This window comes from Haemaphysalis longicornis, unplaced genomic scaffold (genome assembly GCF_048455015.1).
Source record: "Haemaphysalis longicornis isolate Haplotype H1 unplaced genomic scaffold, Haemaphysalis longicornis Haplotype H1 scaffold_2, whole genome shotgun sequence".
NCBI lineage: Eukaryota > Metazoa > Arthropoda > Arachnida > Ixodida > Ixodidae > Haemaphysalis > Haemaphysalis longicornis.
In genome coordinates this window covers 189796754-189820942 of record NW_027526295.1, presented here as the reverse complement: position 1 = coordinate 189820942, position 24189 = coordinate 189796754, and the positions used below count along the sequence as shown (strand labels likewise).

Here is a 24189-nt window from a genome sequence, read left to right as displayed (position 1 = left end):
ATAGGCGAGATTCACGCGGAAGTTCCAGCACGGGTATAGCGATGCCTGCGGCAACAAACGTCGTGTGACGTCGCCGAGAAGGGTAGCCCGCGTTTTGTAGCGTGAGCTACACTGCCCGAGGATGAGCAGTTTCGCATGGCTCCTGGAGAGCCCTGCTGCGCATGCGCGGGGAGCAGTGACGTCTCACGGCGCACAGCTGGCGTGCCGGAGCCACCGCCGCCACGACTGGATTGAATTGGAATTGGATTGGATTGTATTGGATTAAATTGGATTGGATTGGAAATCGTTTTAGCAGCAGTAAGCATGATAATCAGCTAATCCTAGGCGACCAGGAAACCTAAGAACAACCAGATGAACTTTCGCTCACGCTGCGTATATCCTGGCATAGCCGAGCTAAGGCACTGCTAATTTTTTTGTGACTGGAAACGAGCGAGCACTTTTGAAAGCTAATGGCATCAGTGAGGTTGTAACGCTTGTCTGCAAGGAGTGGTGTTTATCGTTCACGCGTGATTAACCTGGCCGGCTAGCAATCAAAGAAGCTCGTGTAGAATACGGGTATTCGGAGTGACCTTTCGGCTGGAGATCAGACGAGACCGCTGTGCACGCCCCTCGAGGCGATGCGCGCTCTAAATGTTTACAATAAGCGGAGTGGACAGTTACGTCGGCTGGGGCCGACGGGTCGCCCAGAAAACCCCGCCTCACCGCAGGGGGCCCTCCCGAATCAAAGCACGCGGTGAGGATACGGACCGGATTACTCTTGCACGATTGGGAGGGGCCAAAGGGGGGGCAAAGCGACCGCGGGGGTCTGCCATCTTTCTCTCAGAGCGTAAGCTGGTGGAAAGGGGAAAGAGGGGAGGAAGGGTGCCTTTATTAGTCAGCGCCGTTCGGCCGGGCTTCCCGACACCGTTTAGCCGAACACCTGGAGCGTAGCGGCCCGCAATCCTCCGGGGCACACTCACGCACCGACACGACAACACCGCTCCGGGCAGGTGCCGGCCGCGCTCCTCGACCGACGTCGTCAAGACACCTCGACCAGCAGTGTCGGCCGTGCACACCAAAGCTGCCGTTATGGGTGAGTGCACGACTTTGGCCTCGGTCTGAGGAGTGGTGGGGGCTCGTGCCTGAACAGATAGGTCTGTTTGTTTGCGGCAACATATATTGTTCCTCAAAAGTAAAAAAAAAAAAAAGATAATAAGATAATAAGCAAGATAATAAATTATACTAAACTTCGATGATTGGATCCGGATTGTTACCGCAATGCTACTTCAATTCACGACGAACAGGTTACGTACAGCAGTGGATCAGTTAACTTGACAGCTAAAAAGCAGCATCATTTGTGGCACAAGAATGGTTTCGCAAACGATGTGTTATTTCTCTTTTTCGTGGAGCATGTATTCTATTGCGAAGACCAACCCGATGAATTAAAAAACACGTGAAGCGACAGTTGTTACGCCTTTTCTGATCATATCATTTTCGGGAGGAGAAGGAGGGGAGGTAAAAATAAAGGCAAAAATGTTAACCGTGCTAAAGCCTACTTTCCATTCCTGCACGTCGGGAAAGGGAATATGAGCAAAAATTAGAAAGAAGAAAGATGAAGGTGAAATGTGGAAGAAAACTCGCACAAGTATGCCCAGTGGCAGTGCCCCAGACGTAAGAGCTCTGTGGTTTTCCGTAACGAATTTGGTGCCACAGACCTTTTGCTCAAGTTCGTCGCTGGCAGGAAGAAATAGCGTTAGGATGTCCGGCGCAGCGGCACTACGACACGCCTTCTTCAAATGACAGCCTGGTACCCGCGGGTTAGCTCAGCCCCGTCCGCTTCTCTGCTTTTTTCCCCTTTCTATTCTACTCACCTCCAACCTTTAGTAGTCTAATGAAACTTGGCATCGAAAACTCGAGTATATAAAACTCTGCCGCTCTACAGCCACCATTTTTGGGGTTTTTTGTACCCTCGACAGCTTACGTTACACAGTTACTATTTCAGTTGTTCGCTCAGCCTGGACGCTAAACTTCACCTCATGCATAGTTAGTCGCTGCGGCTAAAGAAATCACAGGCCCTTCAGTGCCCCTGTCCTAGCTGTGCCGGAGGCGACAGCACGGGTTTCTAATGACATGCATGCAGATAAAAAAATTGGTGAAAAGATGCGGGCGCCTCCACTGTGACACTTTGAACACAAAAAAAAAATCTATTTTTTCGTTGTGTGTTTGTTGCGTTCTCTTCTGTAGCTTTGCGTTATTTTTCATTCTGTACTAATGTGCTAACTGATGTATGATTGATCCAGCTGCTATTTGTTGTGCGTTTAAGCATGTTTGCAATGGTGTACGTGTTATGATTTATTTCGTGATTTCTCTTTCACGGCCTTGGGATTCATAAGCCAAAGCGCACGCACACATATACGCGCACATGCACCCACGCAACAGACATACACGTTTGATTGTGTGTGCGTGTGTGTGTGTGTAAGAACGAAAAGAGGCAGCGACAACATGCCCCTGAGCATGGCTTATGTTCAGTCGATATTACGATAAGGTTTCAAGATATTTAGTTGCGTTGAGTGGACTTAACAGCCGTCTCAGAATGCACAAGGGACGTAACAAATCGGGGTTACCCACCAAAGGAAGCTTTTCCGTACCGAGAAAATATTAGGGGTAATTGAGAACTGTGAGGAATGGTATCAACCTGGGGGAACGAAGTGTAACTCCCAACACATGATTTATTCGTGCGAGGTGAGATTTTAGCTTTACCAGTATAACTATGGGCTCGTGCTCGTTTCCACTCATGCCTACGCACACAAGCCATCTGATGTCAAGAAATGCATGTAATAAATAACGATCAAAATGATGTTTCCATTGTTCGCTTAAAAAACTCTCAAATGCAATCGATGCCTTTGGTTATGGGGAGAACAAACAGGAGTTTTTCGCGGCGCACATCAGTCGGCCTTTGGTGCGGAAAACCGAGCCGGCATTCTTGTGACCTTGAAAACATTTATAGGTGCGCTTTTCGACCTCCAACACTTGGAACACAGCATTTAGAGAAAGGGGAAACAACAAACACCTTCATTAAAACAGCTGTGCAATGTAGAACTTCAACGCCATTTGCTGCAGGCTGCGTTTATAGGAGTCTTACGAGGTTCTTACACCAAGATGAAATGAGTGCCGTTTTTCACCAAGGAAGAACTTAGCGGACATTTTTTTATTACGCCATTTCCTTGGGGATAATACAACCTTAAAGTTCAACTTCTGGGCACACTCTAGATTCGACTCCACTTCATCGAAGATAAGTTCTTCCATTGCAGGCGGCTCAAGTTAGCGAACTAATGCTAACAGATTGATGTGAGATCTCTGACTTGGCATCTTGTTAATAAATACAGTTTCTTCAGCGTGACTGGCAACGACAATGTGCCAAGGGGGTATAACTCAAAAGCAGTTTAATCAGACTTCGTTCATTTTTTCTTGCTTTATAATTTGCGCCAGATATTCGAATCAAGTCTAACAGTTACACTAAAGGTCGGCTTCTCCTTCCAGAAAAACGACAGAAGATTTCGTTCGTCTTGTGATTGGCCGAGCTTATAAAATTATGCTGTGATTGCAAAAGTTTAACAACAATAATCGGTCACACCAACGACTATCTATTCTTGAACTTGAACGTATTGTGGCAACAAAATCGGGTTTATTCAATTTTTCGAATAACTCTTATCTCAGTGGAAGACAATAGAGATGACCGACATAAATTAGCACCGCCATGTTTAAGGGCACATATGATGTAATCACTTCGCGTCACCTAGACTGACCTTGGGCTGAAAATAATTGTTACACGCAGATAATGACGACGGGAGCTAGCACCCGAATTCCAAATGTTCATCGCACGCACCGTGCATGGAGGAAGCGAATCGTATTTTTATATTTTTCGAGTAATAGGATTGGTGTAGTCTCTTCGCAAAGCGACGCCATTTTCAAAGAGGATAATGAACGAGAATCCCAGTAAGGGGAGGATTTGCGTTGCGCGCATGATTGTATTTATTATTTTAACTTCCGTGTACCGATTCATACCTGTTGTTGGAAACTAAACTCGCATAGTCATTTTATTATCAGCTTAACCAGTAGTCATCTGTGGTTGGACTGGTATTTGTTAGGTCAATGACACATTGTCGCAGGCGGAGCCCATGTTTTGCAACCCAGCGTGCGTGTTAATCTCTATACTTTCCACTGTTTAGTTGCAGGCTAACTCTTAACGAAACTGATTAAAACGCGCCCACGCGGATTTTATTTCTTTGCTGAAGTGTGTGACCCACCGTCTGTTAGCCAACCGCGGATGGAAGCATTTCAGGCACGCGGCTGAGTCACGGGATCACTCGTAAGGCGTTACGCGTAAACACCGACACCTAGGCTACGCTGAGCCACAGTGGAGAGCTACAGTTTTCTTGGCGATAATTAGGCCCTCACGAGGAGGATGACCGACCGCGAGCTCATCGGTGTTTTCCCCTTTCGTTTCCATAGAAATTCCGCGGCCTAAGCGGATGGTGGTCAACCCTATGACCTCACGCCTAGGGTCGCGCAGTTTCCGCCAGTCCGCGTTTCTTGCCCGTGACAGCCGAAATGCATCCTCTCGGGGAAAGACGACGGAGTGCGAGAGACTGGAAAATTGACTTCCTTTTCCCCTGTACGGTAAATGACGCGGAAAGCGAACCGGTTTTGATGACTCTGGAAAATACTGTTTCGCTTCTTTCGATTATTACGAGAGTGGGCGCCCACTTCTAAGACACATACAAAGAGACCTGAACGAGGTTTTCATGCTGTATTGTGTTCAACTGACAGCTGCAACATAATAGTAGTTGTATGTAAAGTGCCGCCGGCTTTTGTTTGGTCGACACCGTTTCCCGGTCTCCTAAGCCAGAACGGAGACATGCACGGATGGGGGAAGGCGTGGATATATAACTATACGGTTATACATCTACGGTTTATATATCCACTGTGGATATGTAACCATACTGTTATACAGAGCCGCAACAATTCTGGAAACCACCGAGATTCGTAATTGACAGGTACAGGAGGTTAAATGTACCTCACATAAACATTTACGTGACGTAATCCAGACAAGCACATAGTCCAATGACCTTTGTTTCATCACAATATCACACTGTTAAATGGGAAATAGAGTCAAAATGCAAGTTTGGTTAATTGGAACCTGCACTGGAGAAAAAAAGTCATGACAATTTAACGCCAACTTTAAACGGCTAAACTAGGCGCGCTAAAGACAACAGATGAAAAGGTAGAAACTCACGAACGAGTTCCTCTGTACCGTCCCCGTGACGTCACTGCACTCGTTAAGGCGATAGGCAGATACCGACAAAAGCTGTCACCAATCGGCATGATCGTGTGATTATAGCAGTTGCTATAGTGCTGTTTGATCCCGCCGCTCTGATGCTAGCGTATACGGTTAACACATTGATGACTGTTTGTGGCACCTGATCAATGACGTTAGTGCTAATGTTGTCTAGCGGTAAATTTGAAAGTTCGAAAATCTTGATGATTTTTTGAGGAGGGGGGAGGGGGTGGCGGGGTAAGACCCCGTCTTTCGGGTCCGGAATGGAGTTATAAAAGACTAGTTCTTTGAAATAGAACAAGTGCGCACGTTATTTCATGGTCCCTTTGAAGACCAAACATAAAGAGTTGGTTGCTATCGGAAATATTTGGGGGGTGTTTTATACTGCGTTTGTGAACGACTTGAGCTCCGATATAAGAAAAATAGCACACCTTGTTTGACGAGATGCTAGCTATAAATTAAGATATAAGCCCTGCTACAAGCTTGCTACCAGCTACCCTGGTACGACTAGAGTAGATTAGCTAGCAGCTACCCTTATACGACCAGGCTAGATCACATTGTCCTAAGCCCTGGTACAATACCAGAAACGCAGCCAGCATTTATAGGGCCCGGCTTGCGCTATACCTCTAGCAATATGCAGGGTCTGTAACCCTGGACAGAAGCACGCACAAATTGATAGAAGGATAGCGAACGAAACAGTTCGTGCTTTCCTGCCGCTCGAAGCTACTTATGGTGCGCACCGGAGCAGCACGGGTTAATTGATGCACACCTATATAGCTCCCTAGCGCAATTACCAACCAAGGTGCAGCTGTACCGTCGAAACCAAGCGACCATGGCCAAGAACCTAATCAGGACGCCAGTCTTGAAGTTGAACAACCAAAGAAAACGAACTGTGTATGTACCATACCTTCTTAAGGCACGTTATATTGTTAAAGAGGCACGAAGCCTCTCAACAAGGGCGAAAGGAGGAAGTGCGCTGCACGCACATACACATGAGCAGTCGGCCTACGACATTGTCTACGGCCCAGGGGCATTAATCGCTAGACTGCGTAGTAACTGAACATAAGGTAGTCGAAACAAGTAATATGAACTGCAATACTGTAGTTCCTGGTACTCGGTGAGACAGTGAGCGGAGGTTGGGATTAAAAATTTGGATTGCCGTCGGGGATGCAGGCCTACGGGGGTTTTCCTGTGGGTGCATGACCACGTGCGTCTCTATCGGGATTTTGATATAGCTCATCACAAGGAAACTTATTTCTGTAATGTTCTTCGTTTCTCTTATAGGTTCTGCAGCCAACACCACCAACGGGATGTGGCTACAAGCCTTGTTACTTCTCTGCGGAGTACATCTACTGATTTCCGCTGAATGTGAGTGGTGGACTCCCACAAGGTTTATTAATCCTCGCCGTGTTTTTATTATCATCATACCACCACCACCACCAGCAGCCTATCTACACCCACTGCAGGGCAAAGGCCTCTCCCATTAATCTCCAATTACCCCGGTCCTGCGCTAACTGCGACCAATTTATCCCCGCAAACTTTTTGATCTCATCTGCCCATCCAACTTTCTGCCGCCCCCTGCCACGCTTGCCTTCTCTAAGGATCCACTATATCACCCTTAATGACCAACGGTTATCTTGCCTTCGCATTACATGCCCTGCCCACGTTCATTTCTTCTCCTTAATTTCTACTAATATGTCCTTAACACGCGTTTGTTCCCTGACCCACTCCGGTCTCTTCTTGTCCCTTAATGTTACACCTATCATCTTCCGTTCAATTGCGCGCTGAGTCGTCCTCAATTTATGTTGAACCCTCTTAGTGAGCCTCCAAGTTTCTTCCCCGTAGGTGAGTACCGGTAAGATGCAGTTGTCATACACTTTCTTCTTCAGGGACAATGATAAGCTGCCATTCATTATCTGAGAATGCTTGCCGAATGCACTCCACCCCATTCTTATCCTTCGAATTGTTAGTCGAATATTAGTGGAAGGAACAGTCATGGTGGCAGCCCAGACCAGTGCTACCATTCAGACACCTCGAGCAAGGCCACGATATCCCCAAAGATCGCCTCATGAACCTGTGACGCTGAACACCTTTGAAGGTGGGCAACAAGTGGATGCGACCCATGAGTTATATCAAACCACCAACCAACAATGGCTGACTTCCTCATTCCAGCTCGTCCCTATTGGATGCTGAAATCTTGTCCAGTGCATTCTCGGCGTGTTGCAGTGGTGGTATCAGCTCTTCAAACAAGAAGGCAAGCGTCAGCCAGATTGTGTCAATAGGATATTGGAGCTGTGTCGGTGTGCCTAAGCCGGGTGTGTTTATAAAGAGAATGAGAACACTTCCAGAAGACGCGTTGCTTGTTAAGACGTCCGCCATGGTGTTTCTCAACTTGTCTTTTTGCTGTCTCTCTTTTCAAGAAGTGTGGTCTAGATGAGTGCATTAAACGTTTGCGTCGGTTTGTCTTCGTAACATTCCTTGGTGTCTGTCCACTTTGAGTGAGGCGGCGGTACCGCCCTTCTGTTTAATAGTTGGTTCTGCAGTCTGTTGCTGTTGGGGGTGAAAACTGTATCTGAATCTTCCTGTGCTCTGTCCGTTCCCATTGCCCTCACCAGCTGAGGACAAGAAGCCAGTGGTGTGCTACTACTATGGCGAGGCCATGTCCCGTCCGAGCCCGATGAACTACAAGGTCTCGGACATCCCTGGCCACATGTGCACGCACGTGACGCTCGCTTTCGTCACCGTCAACTCCGAGACCTTCGAGCTCGAATCGAGCATGTCCACTTACATCAACAGCACCGGTACGTGGGCGCTGCTGCCTCTTCACCTTTGCTTATGGTTGGAGCATATCGTAATGTAAGCTACACGTATTAGAGCGAAAAAATTGGGCACGGCTTACAAGGCGAGCGGCTGTGTAACTGCCGTAGTACTTGAAAAAAGACACTGGACAAAATGTTTTTGTGTCAAAAACTAGAAGGTCGTTCCACCAAGTGAGCCCGTATTTCCCTTGGAGGTGGTTTCCTTAACCTCTGCCGTCATTGTTTATTTAACCATTCTTTTATTTTTGACTACATTGCTACGCACGTCTTATTTTTATTGCCACTGCAATAGAGCAAGCAAAATTGTGCACATTATTCCACCGTGGCAGGTGTGTCGCTGACCCCATTCCTGGCGCATTGCCAACTTTGAACGCCTAGCCTAGAACACTCGTTCCAAGGCATACATGCTCACGCGTGAAATTGAAAGTCGTACCAATCAGTTGAATGCGAGTGGTATACTGCACGAGCGGGAAGAGCTCCGCTTTGTTATGCATAGTAGCACGACGCGCTCGCCATGCTCCGCCTGCAACGACACACGCCGACTTTCTTCGGAGCTGCCTTGCACCACTGTTTTTTTAGGTGCGAAGCACCTTAGGACCTCGCTTTGTCCGTGCCTTAGCGTCCGTGTACACAGTGTTATAAACCGAATATGTGTATGTCAGCCCACCTAAAAGGTTACAGAACGCGAACGCGAAAAAAGCCCAAACCATAACTATCAACGCTAATTCGCGTAAAAAAGGTTAGAGAGAGAGAGAGAGAGAGAGAGAGAGAGAGAGAGAGAGAGAGAGAGAGAGAGAGAGAGAGAGAGAGAGAGAGAGAGAGAGACTCACAGAACCGTGTAAATCGAAACATTTGGGAACAAAAGGTTAACAAGAACAAAATAAAAGTTTCACAAAAGGTTATAGAGAGAGATTCAAAAAAGTTAGAGAGAGAGAGAGCGAGAGAGAGAGGTTGAGCAGTTTCGCGTGGCTCCTGGAGAGCCGTGCTGCGCATGCGCGAGGAGCATTGGATTGGATTGAATTGGGTTTGGTTTGGATTGGATTGCATTGGTTTGGATTGAACTGGATCGGATTAGATTGGATTAAATTGAATTGGATTGGATTGGACTGGCTGTACACACGCATTGTCACTCATTTACATGCGCGAGTGGGCAATGCCACGGGTGATTTACGCTAAGAACGATGCCTAGTGCTTCGCCCACTCGTCATGATTCACTTCGTGGAGATGTGTGAATTTTTTTCCTTTTGCTTGGGCCGCATTTTTTCCTTATATGACCTTCATTGATAGCTTCACACTTCGATAAAACATTTCGGGGCAATGCTCTTTCTTGGCTGCTCTCGACAGCTGCCCCGCCGACGCGTGCCGCTGGCTTGAAACACCGGTATAATAATTTCCCAATGGTAATCACCCCCAAAATTTATTCAGTGGTCGATTGATTGATTGACCCTGTCGACTTACTAACATAGTTGAGTTGATTAGCCGTTTTATAAAGCATTGTTCAAAGCACCAATGCGAATATGTGCAACTCTGTGGGTATACGTAAAGCTGTGCTAGGCTTGCTCTGTTTTGCTTTGTTTGAACTGTATTTAGTGAAAACTTTTCGTCATTTCTGCGTGAGCGTAACGCTACAGGGCCAGTGGACTTACGCTTTAAAACATCGCCAATGATTGCTACCGTTCTGCACTTGCGCATTTGCTCGCAGGCCTGTACCGGGAGTTCACGTCCATCAAGAAGCACTACACTCACATCAAGACGCTGCTGTCAGTCGGGGGCTGGGAGTACGGCCACGGGGTCTTCTCGCACATGGTCAGCCACTCGCTCAGCAGGTGGGTGATTCGGCTATCACGGGCGCGGCCGGAGCTTGCGATGTCAAGCAGTTTGTCTGCAGCCCTATAACGTGGCGCTTATGTGGTAACCGGCTATAATATTTATTAAAAAATTGGCAGTTGGCTTTTCCGGGCACACGTTAACAATTCGTACCGGTTGACTCATTTACAAATTGCTCTATTTTGGTCACTTTTCTAGCTTCAGAAAAAGGAAATGTAGACAACGCAGCACCACTTGGTCGCATGGACCTGAACTTTAAATGAAAGTTGACCTTTAAAGGGATTTTTTCTTGTTCTATTTATCGGAACAATAGGAGCGAGGACCTTGTCCACAGCATTGTACAACAGAGTTTTGTTTGACCCAATATCAACGCCATGGGTACTGGGTATGACAGAACGGCGGTGTGTTTTCTCACGTGCGAAGCGAGACTGAAGTAATGTCAAAACTGTGCCGTCGCCGTGTAAATTCCACTCGTAAACAGTCTACTAACAGTACAGCAAAATTGCGTCGACATGCTCACTCTTGGGGGGGTGACCGTGCATGGCGGCTGCAGGCGGAGGTTCGTGAAAAGCGCGGTGCGGTGGATGCGCCAGTACGGCTTCGACGGCCTCGACATCTCGTGGCAGTACCCGGGGACCATGGTGCGCGGCGGCAGCTACGGCGACAAGGAGAACTTCGTGCTGGTCATGAAGGTACGCTGTCGGGAAGGGCTTGCCAATGAACTTAGGTACCCAGTTGGATTCGTTTGTCGGGCTTTACGAGGGAGGGGGGCGGGGGTTGTAGCATAAAAAAACGGTTTGTAATGCGCGGCATCCTTCGCCGAGAACCCCTACAGCCGGGACCGTGTAACACACTGCACTTCCACAAAGATGCAGATTTGACGTAAGCTCCACCTTTAACCGTTATAATTGCGTAAATGGAGATAATTGTTGGGACAGAATTAAAACAAAACAAAACAAATAAAATTTTATCAAAAAATGATTTGACAGAATCAGACATATGAATCTTACACATCCCCCTTCAAAACCAAAAAATTACCAAAAAGGTCGCAAAAAGAAAAAACCATTGGAATTTCGAACACACGCCCAAATTTCGAACCAACTCTACAGTAAGTATGCCTTGCATCTTCGAAAGAAAAAAAAAAGCATAGTTAGCGATGTAAAGGCACTTTATCTCTATAATGGTATAAGCTTACATCATTGGCGAAAAGAAACAAATGAAAACTAAAAAGAATAAAATAGCATGTATTTCGCTAATCATATTGATTACTGATTGTAGGGTTTAACGCGCCGACGCCACGGAGGCGATGAGGCGCGCCGTAGTTCAGGGCTCCGGACTAATTTTGACCACCTGGGGATCTCTAACGTGCACCGAAATCTCGTACACATGGCGTTTTCGCTTTTCGCCTCCACCAGAAAAGCGGCCGACGCGGCCGGGAATCGAACCCGCGATCTCGTGCTCAGCAGCGCAACGCCTTAGCCACTGAGCCACCGCGGCGGGTTTTCGCTACTCATAGGCGTAGTTGGCAGCAAAGAACTCACACTCTAGACAAGAGGCATATTAATGATACGCATTAGTGGACAATTCTCTGAATTTCTGCAGATTTTTATTCACTGACAGATTTTATTGTATAGTCGAGTATGCGGTGCGGCTCGTGATAGGTAAAAGGAAGGGAATTACAAGTGCACTTCTGATTTAATTTTATCGCTGTGTAATACAATGTAATGGCCAGTGACGTTTCTTCGTCAGCTTCTCACCGCGGAGCTGATGCCCGAACTCGAACCGCACGTACAAGGAAAACGGTGTGTAGGGATGGAAAAGGCCTACGTGCTTGCTCATCTCCAAACGACAAACGTCACACACCAGCAGCAGATTGCGGTTTTGCATTTGGTCGCCGTCTGGCGACTTACTGCTCGCATGCACTTAGCGTATCGTCCACGCTCGTTAGCGGTTGCTTGAGACCCATTAGGAGGCGTGGGATTTTGTTCGATTGAGTGGTTGCGTAGAGGGTTTAATTTTCAATGCGTTAGCATGATTAGGCTACTTCCCCTGAAATCTGAGTGTAACGCGGTACATTAAGTGCTGTTTAGGTATGCATAGCGTAATTAGGGGGCATTTAAGAAACGGCTACAGGGCGTTCATATTTTTATATTAGACTGCCTATATTGCTACTTGGAGAAATCTTCTTCAAAGATTTCCCTGTCATGGGAATCGGTAAAACACGAAAGCGAAATGTGCAGGGAAATCTGCAGCTGAGCATGATTTGCGGGTCGGTGGCTGTCTTGTGGGTGTGCTTGGCGAGCGACGTCCTGCTGTTGGGTCACTCCTGCAAAAGTGTACTGGCGTCATTTCCCTAACGGATATGACGTCAGTGAAATTTTGGTGTATACCGGCATAAAACACTGGCCGTGATAAAATATAAAACCCGAAAACGAACAACCGTAAGTGTAACGTACTCTTTAGTACTATAGGTTGCTTCCCCGCTTTGAGACCTTGTGTGCAGGAACGCACCCTTTCCAGGCCGCTTGCTCCGTTGTACTGGCGTCATTTCCGTGACGAATATGACGTCAGTGAAATCTTTGTGTATCCGGGAATAAAACACTTTCGTGTTAAAATACATTCGTGCATATTAGCGAAACCGGCTTTAAAGTAGCTTAGTGTTCAGCAGTTAAGCCCAACTTACAGACACACGGTCTTTATAAAGTTCACTTTCCCACCTTAATGTCGTGCATTGCTCTGAAATTTTACGGCATTAAATTATCCCCGTAAAAGCATGGGAGGAGGGAGGAAAACGTGTGACATGTGTCGACGGGCCCGTGCACAGATGAACAACTAAAAGGAATGCTCGTGCATTATGCGGCAATTCCTGCTGGGGAGTTTCTGAAATACTTTTTTTATTTAATGTTGCTTAATTCTGCGACAATGCAACAATGAATTAAATTTGATTCAGAGCGTCATTTCCCTCCCTAACCGTTAAGTTACCCTTATTTAGCGTGGCCATTCAGGACACCAAACAGGATTACCAACCTAAAATTCGCTTTGCTGAAGCAAAGAATTCCGCCGTTTCTCAAATAAAAAAAATGTATCATGAAAAGCATGCGTAGTGAATCGCGGTGTCACATATAATGCTATAGCTTTGCAAATTTACTTAATTCAGACTTTTTCAAGCTATAGTGGACCTGTGTTAAGCGTACCGCACATACAGTCAAGCGAGGTGATGCAAGCTAGCTCAGAGAAAGAATAGAAACTAGAGCCAACGTGGAGATTGCGATGCCAAATAGGATGCCCAGTTTAGCTCATTTCTAAGCGAGGCTCAATGCGGTTTTGTTCGATAAAATTGCTTGATCACGATAGGCGGGAATTTATTATCGTAAGTATTGGTCATTCTACCTTCGTTCGTAATAAGCCGGAATTTGATATACGTGAAGTGATATCAAGCGAGTGTGGTGGATCAAGGTTTACTTTGCGCAGGGGCACCACCAGTCATTGAATTTCTTTTCATTGTATAGCCCAATGTATACAGATTGCTTCTCTTGCCATTTCAGGAGCTTCGATCAGAGTTTGAAAAGTACGACTTCATGCTGACTACGACCATCCCCATCGATCCGATGCTTCTGAAGACAGGATTCAACGTGGCTGCTCTGTCGCGGTGAGTCTCGCAAAAAGGTTCTTTCCGACTTCATTACAGGGCGGGTAGCGTAAGCGTGGTCTGGCCTTTAATAAAGGTCGAGTTTCGGGAAGGAGCAAAATAATTTTGATATGAACAACAACAAAGATAATAGCAGTGGAAAAGAAAAAAAAAAGAACAAAGTATGAAATTAACAACTCTACGGACACGAACTGCTTGATTTAGTCCTCTGCTCTGCTGGGCATGTGAGTTCTCAACCCTGCGGCCCTGTTTGGTCTTAAGGATGAGAAGATGCGATTGCGCGCCTTCGGTGTCGCAGGTACGTGGACTGGTTCAACGTGTTCACGCACGACTTGCGAGGGACGTGGACGGGCTACACGGATGTGCACAGCCCGCTCAGGAGGCGTTGCTTCGACCACGGCCAGTACGGGGCCCTCAACGTGGTACGTTTGTTCCTCCGTTTTTTATCAAAGCTCCCTGGGGAAATGGTTGGCAGGCAATCATCGCCATTCGGCAGCGAAACCGCCTCTGCAGATTCGTATGGCCTACTGTCACACTCAGTATGACCTATAACACGCGAGCGCGTGGCGGAACGCGTTCGCAGTTTGTATCGGGGCTCCGAGGACAGGCGTGAATCCGAAGAACTGAGAGAAGGTTCATTGAATGAATAATATTATTCAGGAGGATAACGGAAGCCCTCGTTGGGGATTGGGTTCCGCTTTTCCTAATCAGCACGCACCCCAGCTCATGTAGGCTATTACTGATTCCAGCTGTTCTCGTTATGCTGCTCTTCTCTATAAGACGGATTCGCAACTGGCGTTGCTTCCACGCGTCGACTCGCACAATTTGCCACGGTCGATGTAGTGGGATTTTCTTGTCAACAATATTCTCATGCAGAAGAGGTGCGATTGACGGTAGCAGCAATAGTTTCGCAGAAAGAAATTTCGAATGTCGATGGTTATAGACAGCTAGCGCGACAGGGATGTTGAGTGATCTGAGAATGGCAACGCACTTACCATTTTACTCGACCGCACAATGACGATCGCCACCTCTGTGCAACCGTGAAGCATTCTTCGGAACGCAGTGGTGTACATTATCAGCGCAACAGTACAAGTGATGAACACCCTTTGCCCATTTATTTCCGCTTGAGCGGCCATTATTGTCCATTGATTGTTAGCGGGTGCTTTGACTCAACGTTTCTGCTTTGACCGCCTTTCACGTCTTCAGGAAGACGGTCTGAAGCGTCTGGTGAAGCTGGGTGCACCCAAGAAGAAGCTGATGCTGGGCATCCCCTTCTACGGTCGGAGCTACACGCTGCAGGACCCTCGCCAGCACTCCCTGGCCGCGCCCACACGACGGGACGTGCACGCCGTGCCGGGACCCTTCGTCATGTCTGACGAGATACTGGCGTACTACGAGGTACCAAACTTCGCTGCTGTTCCCTATAACTTCGCAAACTCGTAAAACGCTTGCCTAAGCCAGCTGGGGAGATCGAATCTGCGACACACGTCACTGCTGCTTCCAAAGAATCAATCCACCCGCCACATCGGAAGAAGTGCGAGTGAGGCTGGTGTAATTCGTTTTTTTATTCTCACACACAGAGAAACAGATAGAGGAATATACAAATCGTAAACATCTTTATTGAGTGCATTTGGTCCGTACATCGGCAAGGTGGTGCCAGAGAACGGTGCGATCTCTGGCTCATGTACGAAGGAAGGAAGGAAGAATGTAGAAGAAAGGCAGGAAAGTTAACCTGGCTAGAGCCTAGCTTGCTATCCTGCACGTGGGAAAGGGGAAATGGGCAAAAAAGAGAGAGGAAAAAAAAAGAGGAAAAGTTGGACCAGACACGTATGCCCAGCACTGAGGCACTGATAGTGATTGACACTGGAACCTCTCAGTCTATAGCCTAGTGTTCAAGTTCGTCGCCCGTAGAAAACGTAAATAGTTCCTTAGTCGCCTTCTGAGCGATTAATTCATTCATCTTAGGGGCCGGCCCATATTCTCTTTGAAATGATGTAGGGCCTTTATATTCGTGCGTGCTCAGCTTGGAAATTGCCCCACTGAATATATTTGTTGCGGGAGTGTAGGTGAACCTAATTAGCATCCGGGTGGCACTTGGCGTGTAATGAGTAATGGGTTGTGCGTGACGTGGAAAGTGTTGCCAGTCTGGGCTCTTCGTATTAGCGTTACGTTATGTAGGCGATGCATTTGAGCGAGAGTTGGCAGAAATGTTTCGTTTCGCTGTATTTCTTGTGACCTTGACGCTTGCTCAGGTGTATCGTTCACCTTTGCAGTGGTAAGCCTACTGGTTAGAGGTACCAAGTAATTACAAGCAAGTTCACGGCGAAGGTTCACTGTGTTTAAGCCGTGTCATTCTGTTTTAACAGTTCCTTCCACTTGCGTCGCGTCAACTATACGCTCAAATTCGACCCTTCAGGGTTCATTTTCAGGCGTGAAGATTTTCTCGAAACAGACGTCGCCATCCAAAGCCATTTTAGCTTTGTAGGCCCGTAGGACCAAAAAAAATGTTAATATTGTTGACCCTGGTTAAAATTTTCAATCACGTTCTGAGAGGAAACTATGCTTTCAAGTAACAAAACATTGGCGGAACATGTCTTAATGGGGATGACCATCTTAAGCTTGTAGTAATAACGTCCATACGCAGACCGGTTATTACAGTGACACGGAATAAAATGGCGTCATGTGGCATCACGCAGAGTAATGCAAAATAATGCAAGCAACACACGTTTGTGCAAATCAGTCACGTCACCCATGTCCAGGTATAAATTTATGTTGATTCATAAAATCAACAATTCGATTGGGGCGTTCAATGTGCCCGATAAATAGCATGGCTTTGAAGGGGGAGCCGTGGTTTGGTTGGGTGGCCGTAAGCACCCGAAGGTGAACAGGCGTACGTCGTTGTTTTGGGGCTTTGCGTTCCTGGTATGCTGAAGAGAGCCCCCTCAAGAAAAACACGCTGTATCTAGCTCAGCGCACCTCCTTACGCATTTCGTCCCCCAGGCTGATTGAAATTTTGTCAGACAAGACTTGGGTGGGTGAGCAGGGCGTACCGTAAACTCCTACCACTTTTCTCGCAGTCTAGAAAGTAGCGTAACGTACTGCATGCGATGAGTGTTGGTCTACATACAAGAGCTTGAACTCTAAGATTGTAACTTCAAATTATGACGTGTTTGCGCCAGTCATAGTCACACGTGGACGCTGAACGTCATACCTGATCAGGCGTCATCTTTGTCTGTTTTTATTCATTACGTGCTACGATGCTGACGCAGATCTGCATGGACATCACCATGCTGTCCTGGAGGCGAGAGTTCGACGATGTGGGCCAGTGTCCGTACGCCTACCGCGGTGACCAGTGGGTCGGCTACGAGGATGAAGAAAGCATTTCGGCCAAGGTCGGTCCCCTGCTTGTCGCTTTTTAATGTTTACAGAACATTTATACACACCTTCTGAGTTGATCCGCCTTTTGGGGAGCAAACGCTACGAGGGAATTAAAGAGAGTCTGTGCAAGTCAGCATGTTTTGGCGGACGACACAGTACGTTTAGGGCGCGTACGCGACATATGCAGACTGCGGCATCCAACGATCGCCAGTGTCACCACTGCAACTTCGGGGAGGTACGTGCTGAGTATACAGGGGCGAGCTTTGAAGTTCTCGAGGCCTTGACATAACGCCATTATTCGTTGTACACTCGTGCATAAACCAGCACAGATGTTTCTTGTGGCGTCCTACGTAAAGCCAGAGTCAAGCATTGAAGGACTCATGGTAAAGCGCAGCATGTATCCCTAACAATGTTCGCCTGCTCAAGTTAGGCTGACCGAATGGACACGTAGGCGGCGTAGTCCGCAGCTTACGCCCGTATTTCAGCAATTCAGAGCTTACCTATTCTGTTGTAATTTCCTTGGCAGCACCACATAATTTATCGTTGCGGAAGCGAATTGCACTACATTACCTCATGAGCTCTTAAGGACACACTGTTGTCGATGCAGGATAGCTGAAAAACTAGTCGGATAAGTGTCGTTAAGGTCGTAATATTCTAAGCTTTTTAGTTTTTAGATAATTGATTTCCGAGGAAAAGATTTGTTGCAACAGGTAAAATTTGGTGTTTGGAGAGGTGCCTCCTAGGCTGTCGGGACAGCCTTGAGCGTTGAGAGGCAGCTGACAAAGTGAGGGCTCCCGCTCCTTGGGTTGGATTATCATCATCTGCTGTTGCCAGTACTGCAACCCGATATCTCAAATTATTTTACTCGTTAGTTCGCTTATGTCAGGGTTGAAAATTATTTGTTTACGTATAGCTTGTATTCATTGGAGAGGCACGCATGCAGGCAACCATGTGAGTGCGCCGTTACTGGATACGTCGGGCTCCGCTGGATGGCGGCACTTGTCCGTGCTAAGCACACGATTTGTGATGGACGTTCTAAACGCTAACCCACCGAACGCTAAGTAATGCCTCTAGTCCAATGTGAGTGCGGTTAACATCATCTCTGTTGACACCACCGTTGAGAATTGGGTTGAAACGGAGTCGACGACGACGCCGGTGTTTTTTTTTCTTCAGAGTGTGGGCATAGTGGCACAAGCCGCGCCATGTCCGTGGCGCATCGCCCATGTCCGTGGCCGTTTCCAGTGTTGCAAAGCGAAGAATTGACAGCTAAACTTTTCAATGAATACCACCTATAGCTGGTGTTGCAAAGGTTTGATAAACTAGTGCCAGGAAGAGGAAGGGGAGGGGGAATGGGGAAAAAACCTTCATGGAGTCCAAGATGAACGGGTTGATCGCTGCGGCCCCTAGTCCGGGACTCTGTAGGTTCTACCCACGGTCTTCGCCTTTTCCGCGAGGCAGAGCTGCCTGTTTAGGTCAGAGGCAGAAAGTTCACTCTCCCACTGGTCGTACGGTGAGACCGAAGACTGGATCCCAGTCTCGGTTATTCTGGCATGCCAAGACCATGTGATAGAAAATAACGGGCTGATCGCAGTGTCTGCACAGCGGTTATAGAAAGTGGCGTGGGTGGCGTGCAGCCTTGTGGGGTGTCGGATCGTGTCTTTTGGGAGTTGATGTCAAGGCGGCTTCTTCTTTCTCGGCAGCGGGTCAGCTTCCGGTGGGTAAGCACTCTATAAAAGTTCGACAAAATAATTCAATACAGGCTAAACCAGGACCAGCTGCCATCTCAAAGAACTTACTGTGAACGGCTGACACTCTTGAAGAAATATAATTACAGAGACCTCTCTAACAGCTGGGGCAGTCCAGTCATGCAATTGAATTTATCAGTGAGCCCTGCCACATAAAATCCGGCTAGTTTTGCAGTCAGAACACTGCTCACGAGTCTGTAGATGTGGTTTTGCTGACGGCTCATTGTAAATACTTGTTGCAGGCTTCTTCAACTGCTAGTGGAATTCTAGATGAGTACAAAGCAACACCTTATCCATATAAGAACACGTAATTTCCTTTGTGAATAACCATGCAGTGCTCAGAGGTTTTACGCATCGGATTAGACAGTTGGGCAGCATCAACTTGAAGAATGGCTGATCATGCTTGAAACAAGCCAAACATGCAATTTCATATCTGGAACTGTGATTCTCTCCTTTGGCCGTGCTGGAGCATTGTTATTCTGCGCAAAACATGACGTCGTTGCTACAAACCTACAGATAAAAAATTGGTTTTTATTTTCTTAGGTTGACTTCATCCTTGAGAAAAACTACGGTGGTGTGATGGTGTTCAACATTGACATGGACGACTTCACTGGAGCGTGCGGCGTGAAGAACCCGTTGCTCAACGCCATCTGCCGGAAGTTCAACGAGGGACGATTAATCGATCCGCGCATTGGCTAGTCTGCAAGACGTCAGCGGTGTGATACTAGTGGAAACGCTGCGAATGTTTTGGCCCACCGACAGAGCCTTGATCCATGCTATTCGTCAACGTGAATCTGGCATCTGGACATGTTATATCGTAGAAGACCGTTCCTATGAGCGAGGAACAGTGTTTGTGTTATGCGAAAAAGTGTAAATAGCCGTATGTACGCAGGTATACTCTCCATCTGTCGATTCGTCTGGTTCAGAGGATCCTGACTCATTCCTTCCTCATTTTCAACAATAAAAATTTCCCGAAAATATTCAAGCTTCCGCAGTACTCTTCGCATTACCGCAACTGGTTGTAAAAATTGTCACTACTGCAGGGATAGTGTGACATATTCTTGCTTAACTAACACAGGTACAAAATACCCACACTCCTTATCACAGTCTTGTTAGTGAAGTAAGCACCTGGAGGCGCAAGGTATAGCTAATAATCTCCCTATCTCTCCCTCTCTCGATCGTTCTTGGAACTCACCTATGATACCAGGCGCTCATTTACTTCACAGCATCAGGTACTAGCACCAAAACTTCGTTTAACGCTTTACGTAGGCTTTGCAACGCAAGTGGAAGGCGTGGAACGACACACAGATCGTTCACGCAGCCCTTTGGCGAACTGTAAGTGTTGAGATTTGGCGCACCACCATTGGTCAGAAAACGCGTACGGCATGCAGCAAAAAAAAAAAAAAAAAAGAAGTCTACATTGCGCCACTACTGAGAGGCTTCAGTAAAATAACCGAACTGCGTTGCTCTTAGCGGTACCTTATTCCACATCCTTCGCTTGGGCAAGTTGGGCAATAATTTTAGCATACAACCGCCCTGTGCGACGACGGCAACTATACCTTATGCTTACTGTTGCGAGGGAAAGAAATGGAGGGCGTTTAAGCTCTGTCTTTAATCGCGGAACGCAATAGCGTTCTTGTTATGCTCTTGGGTCGCACAGAGGCGTAATTGTCATGACATAAGACTCCTATGTCGTTCACAGTACGACTTTCTTCTAGCACTGACATCATCGTACCCGATGGCCACGCGCGGCGGATGGTGTTACCTTTTGGCTCCTGCTGCGTTTTACAATCCTGGGGGCTTCGGTAGGCGCGGCCAGGTTGCGCTACGGGATTTTACACTCTCGTGGACTTTGCTCTCATAGTCAACGGCACTGGAAAAGCCGGCTGTTCTGCGGAATAAAGTCCTGAACGCTTTTAGAAGTAGCTAGCTTGCAGGAATCATAGACTAACCATCTATATCACGCATATGTTCATTCTGCTCAGTGAGTGAGTGAGTCAGTGAGCAAATAATCTTTACTTCGGCAAGCTTCAGCCGCTTATTGTTGGGCTTCCACCTGGTGGAGGGCCTCCTCTAGTCAGGGAAGCCCTGGTCCGCGACGTTACTTTTATTAGATGCAGAGCATCTGATTCACTCGCCTTGTCCCTCCGGCGTCGTCGTCGTCGTCGTCGGCGTTGTCCGCCCCTCCCCCATTCTCCTCGCCGCGCCAGCTGCGCTCCCCGCCGCTCACCCCCTGTCCTCTCCGATAGCGAACACTCTCTCGCGAGGGGTATTGGATTGGATTGGATTGGGTTGGCTTGGCTTGGCTTGGATTGGCTTGGATTGGATTGGATTAAAGTGGATTGTGTTGCGTCATAGCCGCGGCAGACGCGCTGGGGCCGGCGCATGTGCAGTACTCTCTCTTCAGCGGTTACCTCTCCTTCGGGCGCGCTGCGCATATAACCGGTGTGCCGTTCTCCGGCGAAGCAACATCCACGCTTGGCTCAAACACCTAGAACACTCAAACACCTCAAACACTGGGAATAGCCATGTGACATCGCGACGCTCGACTTCCGTTCTGCGCTAGCTACATTCCTGCGCCTAGGAACGCGTCAATCGCTGCGGACCCGCCTTTGCCGCCTTTGCCTCGGGATCGCGCAGGAAGGAGGAAGAGCAGCCGGAAGCCAATGACAGTGACGCCGCCGGCGGCCGACCTCGCCGGCGTTTGGGCGAATCAGGGGGCGCCTTCGCCGTTGCGTCAGCCGCGGTCGCCGTTGCGTCACCCGCGGTCGGCTCGCTGCGGCGTCGCGCTCAACGGCTAAGAAAGGCGATCTACAAAAATTGTTTACAATTTATCCGTACAACGTATGGGGTTCACACTTGGTTAAAAAATCCCCCGTTATGTGTTCTACCACCTGAATGCATTTGATTGCCACCTTCACAAAGCTTTTCGGGGTCCCTTTAAGCCAGCACGCACAAAGAGTGGCGCGAACACTCCTCACCAGCCCGAAACGAAAAGATGAAACTGAAAGCGAAGCAAACCCCCCATATTGTTGCATGGTCAGCTGCCACGACAGTAACAAGGCGAAAGAAGAGGATCCATTCGTTAAATTCTGCATATTCCCCGCGAAAGCGCACCAAAAGGATAGACGGCAAGCATGGATCACTGCGGTTCGAAAGGTGACATAAGTTGACACATTTTTGTTTGTATCTGTGTGCTTTCAGTTTACATTACCCGGCTTTGAAAATGCGAACTAGTGTTCTAACGAGTCCTCCCCTCTACACTTTTTTAAATGCATGCTGCCAATGATTGTTTTCCGCTATAATAAATGAACTTCGGAGTTGTTTAGCTGGTGCCGTTCGATATCGTCCATATATAACACAATAGGTTTACATTTTGCATGGGTGAAAAAAAAATAGTTTCTAGCGATTTACCTGGCTGTAGTAGCTCTGGTCCGTCTTGTCATTGTGCCTTGTGTTCTGGACGGGATTGCTGCGTTGTTCGCTTTTTTCCCACATTTAGAAATACTGGTAATTAAAAGAGGTATACAGCAAATTCTGTATATTATAGTAATTAAAAGTTATACGCCACAAGCTGTTCTGTTGTTTCCGCGAACTGTCACGCTAACCCATACTTGTACTTCAAGCGGGTGACAAACATTGCGAACAAAAATTTCTTTAAGGACAAGTAAAATGGAAATGCGGCGCTGTCAGCGCACCCCTTAATTAGCGTGTGCCTTTCTAATGCGTTTTTATAAGATGCAGCTGATTGTTTCAAGAGTAAGAAATAACCTATTAACCATAATCAATCACGTTTATCTTACATTTCTTGCAAGCCTCAGTGTTTCTGCAGTCCAGAAAGTCCGGATGTCCGAAGCGCGAGCACGCGAAGGGAGTAACAAACAAGACAAAAGTACGCTGTGACAAACTGAACAGCTGTCGCCTTGCAGAAGAAAAGAGCAACCGACGATCGCCGAACAACGCGTTTCCCCCCTTAAAATCGTCGGGGCAGTCTGCCGGTCGAGCGGCGGGAAGCAGGCGGCGCGTCTGTAGCAGACGACAACACAAACGTCGACAAAAATGAACTCAGTAACTACTCTACGTTTAAACCAAACTTGCTGGACACGTGCTGACGCGTATGGTTTCATAAGTCAGAAAGAGAGAGAGAGAGAGAGTAAACTTTATTCAATTTGCCAGCTGTGTAGCTTAGTCGTCGGCCGTGAGCCCTTGGGCTCTGGCAGCGTCCTCAGCCAGCTGGACGGCCCAGAGTTGATCTTCCGGGCTGGAGCTGAGCAGCACGGTCTCCCACTGCTCACTGTTAGTGATTGTGCGGCCATTTATGATCGCCTGCGGACACTGCCATAGCACGTGCGCCAGGTCCGCTCGTTCCTGACATCTATGACACTGGGGGGAATAGCGCCCTGGGTAGCAATAGCTATACACTAGGGGATTTGGGTACGAGTGGGTCTGTAGCAGTCGCCAGACCACCGAATGCCGTTTACTGAGGGATGGGTGCGCGGGTGGGAAGCGGCCCGGCCTAAACGGTAATGACCGATGATATCACTGTACGATAACAGCCTGGCCGTGCCTGACATTGGGACGAGTTCCGCATCGGAAGGGCCGTCTGCTCGGTCGGCAAAGCCTCGAGCGGCTTCGTGCGCAGACTCGTTCCCTGCAAGGCCGGAGTGGGCGGGGGTCCAAATTAAGTTTATCTTGCCTGTCCGGTTCTCGAGGTGGAGACCAGAAATGAGGATTGCGGACGCCTCCCTTTATATGTGTCCTCGTGACAAATTTAGAATTGCTGATTTGGAGTCGCTGATGATTGTCTTGATTTTTGTGGAGGCAACCATGGCTAGAGCAATGGCTGCCTCTTCTCCAACCACCGAGTCTCTCGCTCGGATAGAGCAGGAGGCGATGGTGTTGCCCTGATTGTTGACCACCGCTATGGCCATTGCCTCGCGACCAGCGTAATCAGCCACGTCCGCATAGGCAACGTTCTCGACTTTCGCAAAGCGTCTTTGCAGGGCACGGGCTCTGGCCTCTCACCGCTCCTTGTTATGTGTAGGATGCATATTACGCGGGAGCGGAGAGACCTGAATATTTTATTGTATTGTTGACGGGATCGCGAAACTAGTAGGCGCACTGTGGGGGTGAGCTATACCCAGCGAGTCGAGTATGTGGCGCCCCGTTGTGCTGTAGGTCAGCCGTACGAGTTGCCCTAGCCGTTGAGCCTCGATGAGTTCGTCCAGATCATTTGTCAGGCCCAGGGCCTCAAATCGCTCGGTGGACGTGTTTAGTGGGAGACCGATGGCCCGCTTGTAGGCGCTGCGGAGGAGAGCGTCTATTTTAATTGCCTCTGCCCGCTGTAGCCGGAGGTACGGAGTGGCGTACGTCACCCGACTTATTACAAAGGCCTGTACGAGGCGTAGGAGGTTGGCTTCCTTCATTCCGTGGTTGCGACCAGCTATCCTGGAT

General features: G+C 48.0%; 1 protein-coding gene across 1 annotated transcript; it reads left to right on the top strand.

Annotated features, from left to right (window-relative positions):
- The first annotated feature begins 904 nt into the window (after positions 1–904).
- LOC144169663 (endochitinase-like) lies at positions 905–19733 on the top strand. Its single transcript, XM_077698934.1, has 10 exons — positions 905–1072; positions 6602–6685; positions 7933–8118; positions 9839–9962; positions 10517–10655; positions 13509–13612; positions 13911–14034; positions 14819–15010; positions 16882–17004; positions 19279–19733. Exons 1-10 carry the CDS (start codon positions 1069–1071, stop codon positions 19432–19434), a joined length of 1236 nt encoding a protein of 411 aa, XP_077555060.1. The 5' UTR covers positions 905–1068; the 3' UTR covers positions 19435–19733.
- The last annotated feature ends 4456 nt before the right edge of the window (positions 19734–24189 follow it).

Coding starts and splice junctions, on each gene's coding strand:
- LOC144169663 (XM_077698934.1), top strand. Junction 10,656..13,508: donor ACTTCGTGCTGGTCATGAAG/GTACGCTGTCGG, acceptor TTGCCATTTCAG/GAGCTTCGATCAGAGTTTGA. Junction 13,613..13,910: donor AACGTGGCTGCTCTGTCGCG/GTGAGTCTCGCA, acceptor TCGGTGTCGCAG/GTACGTGGACTGGTTCAACG.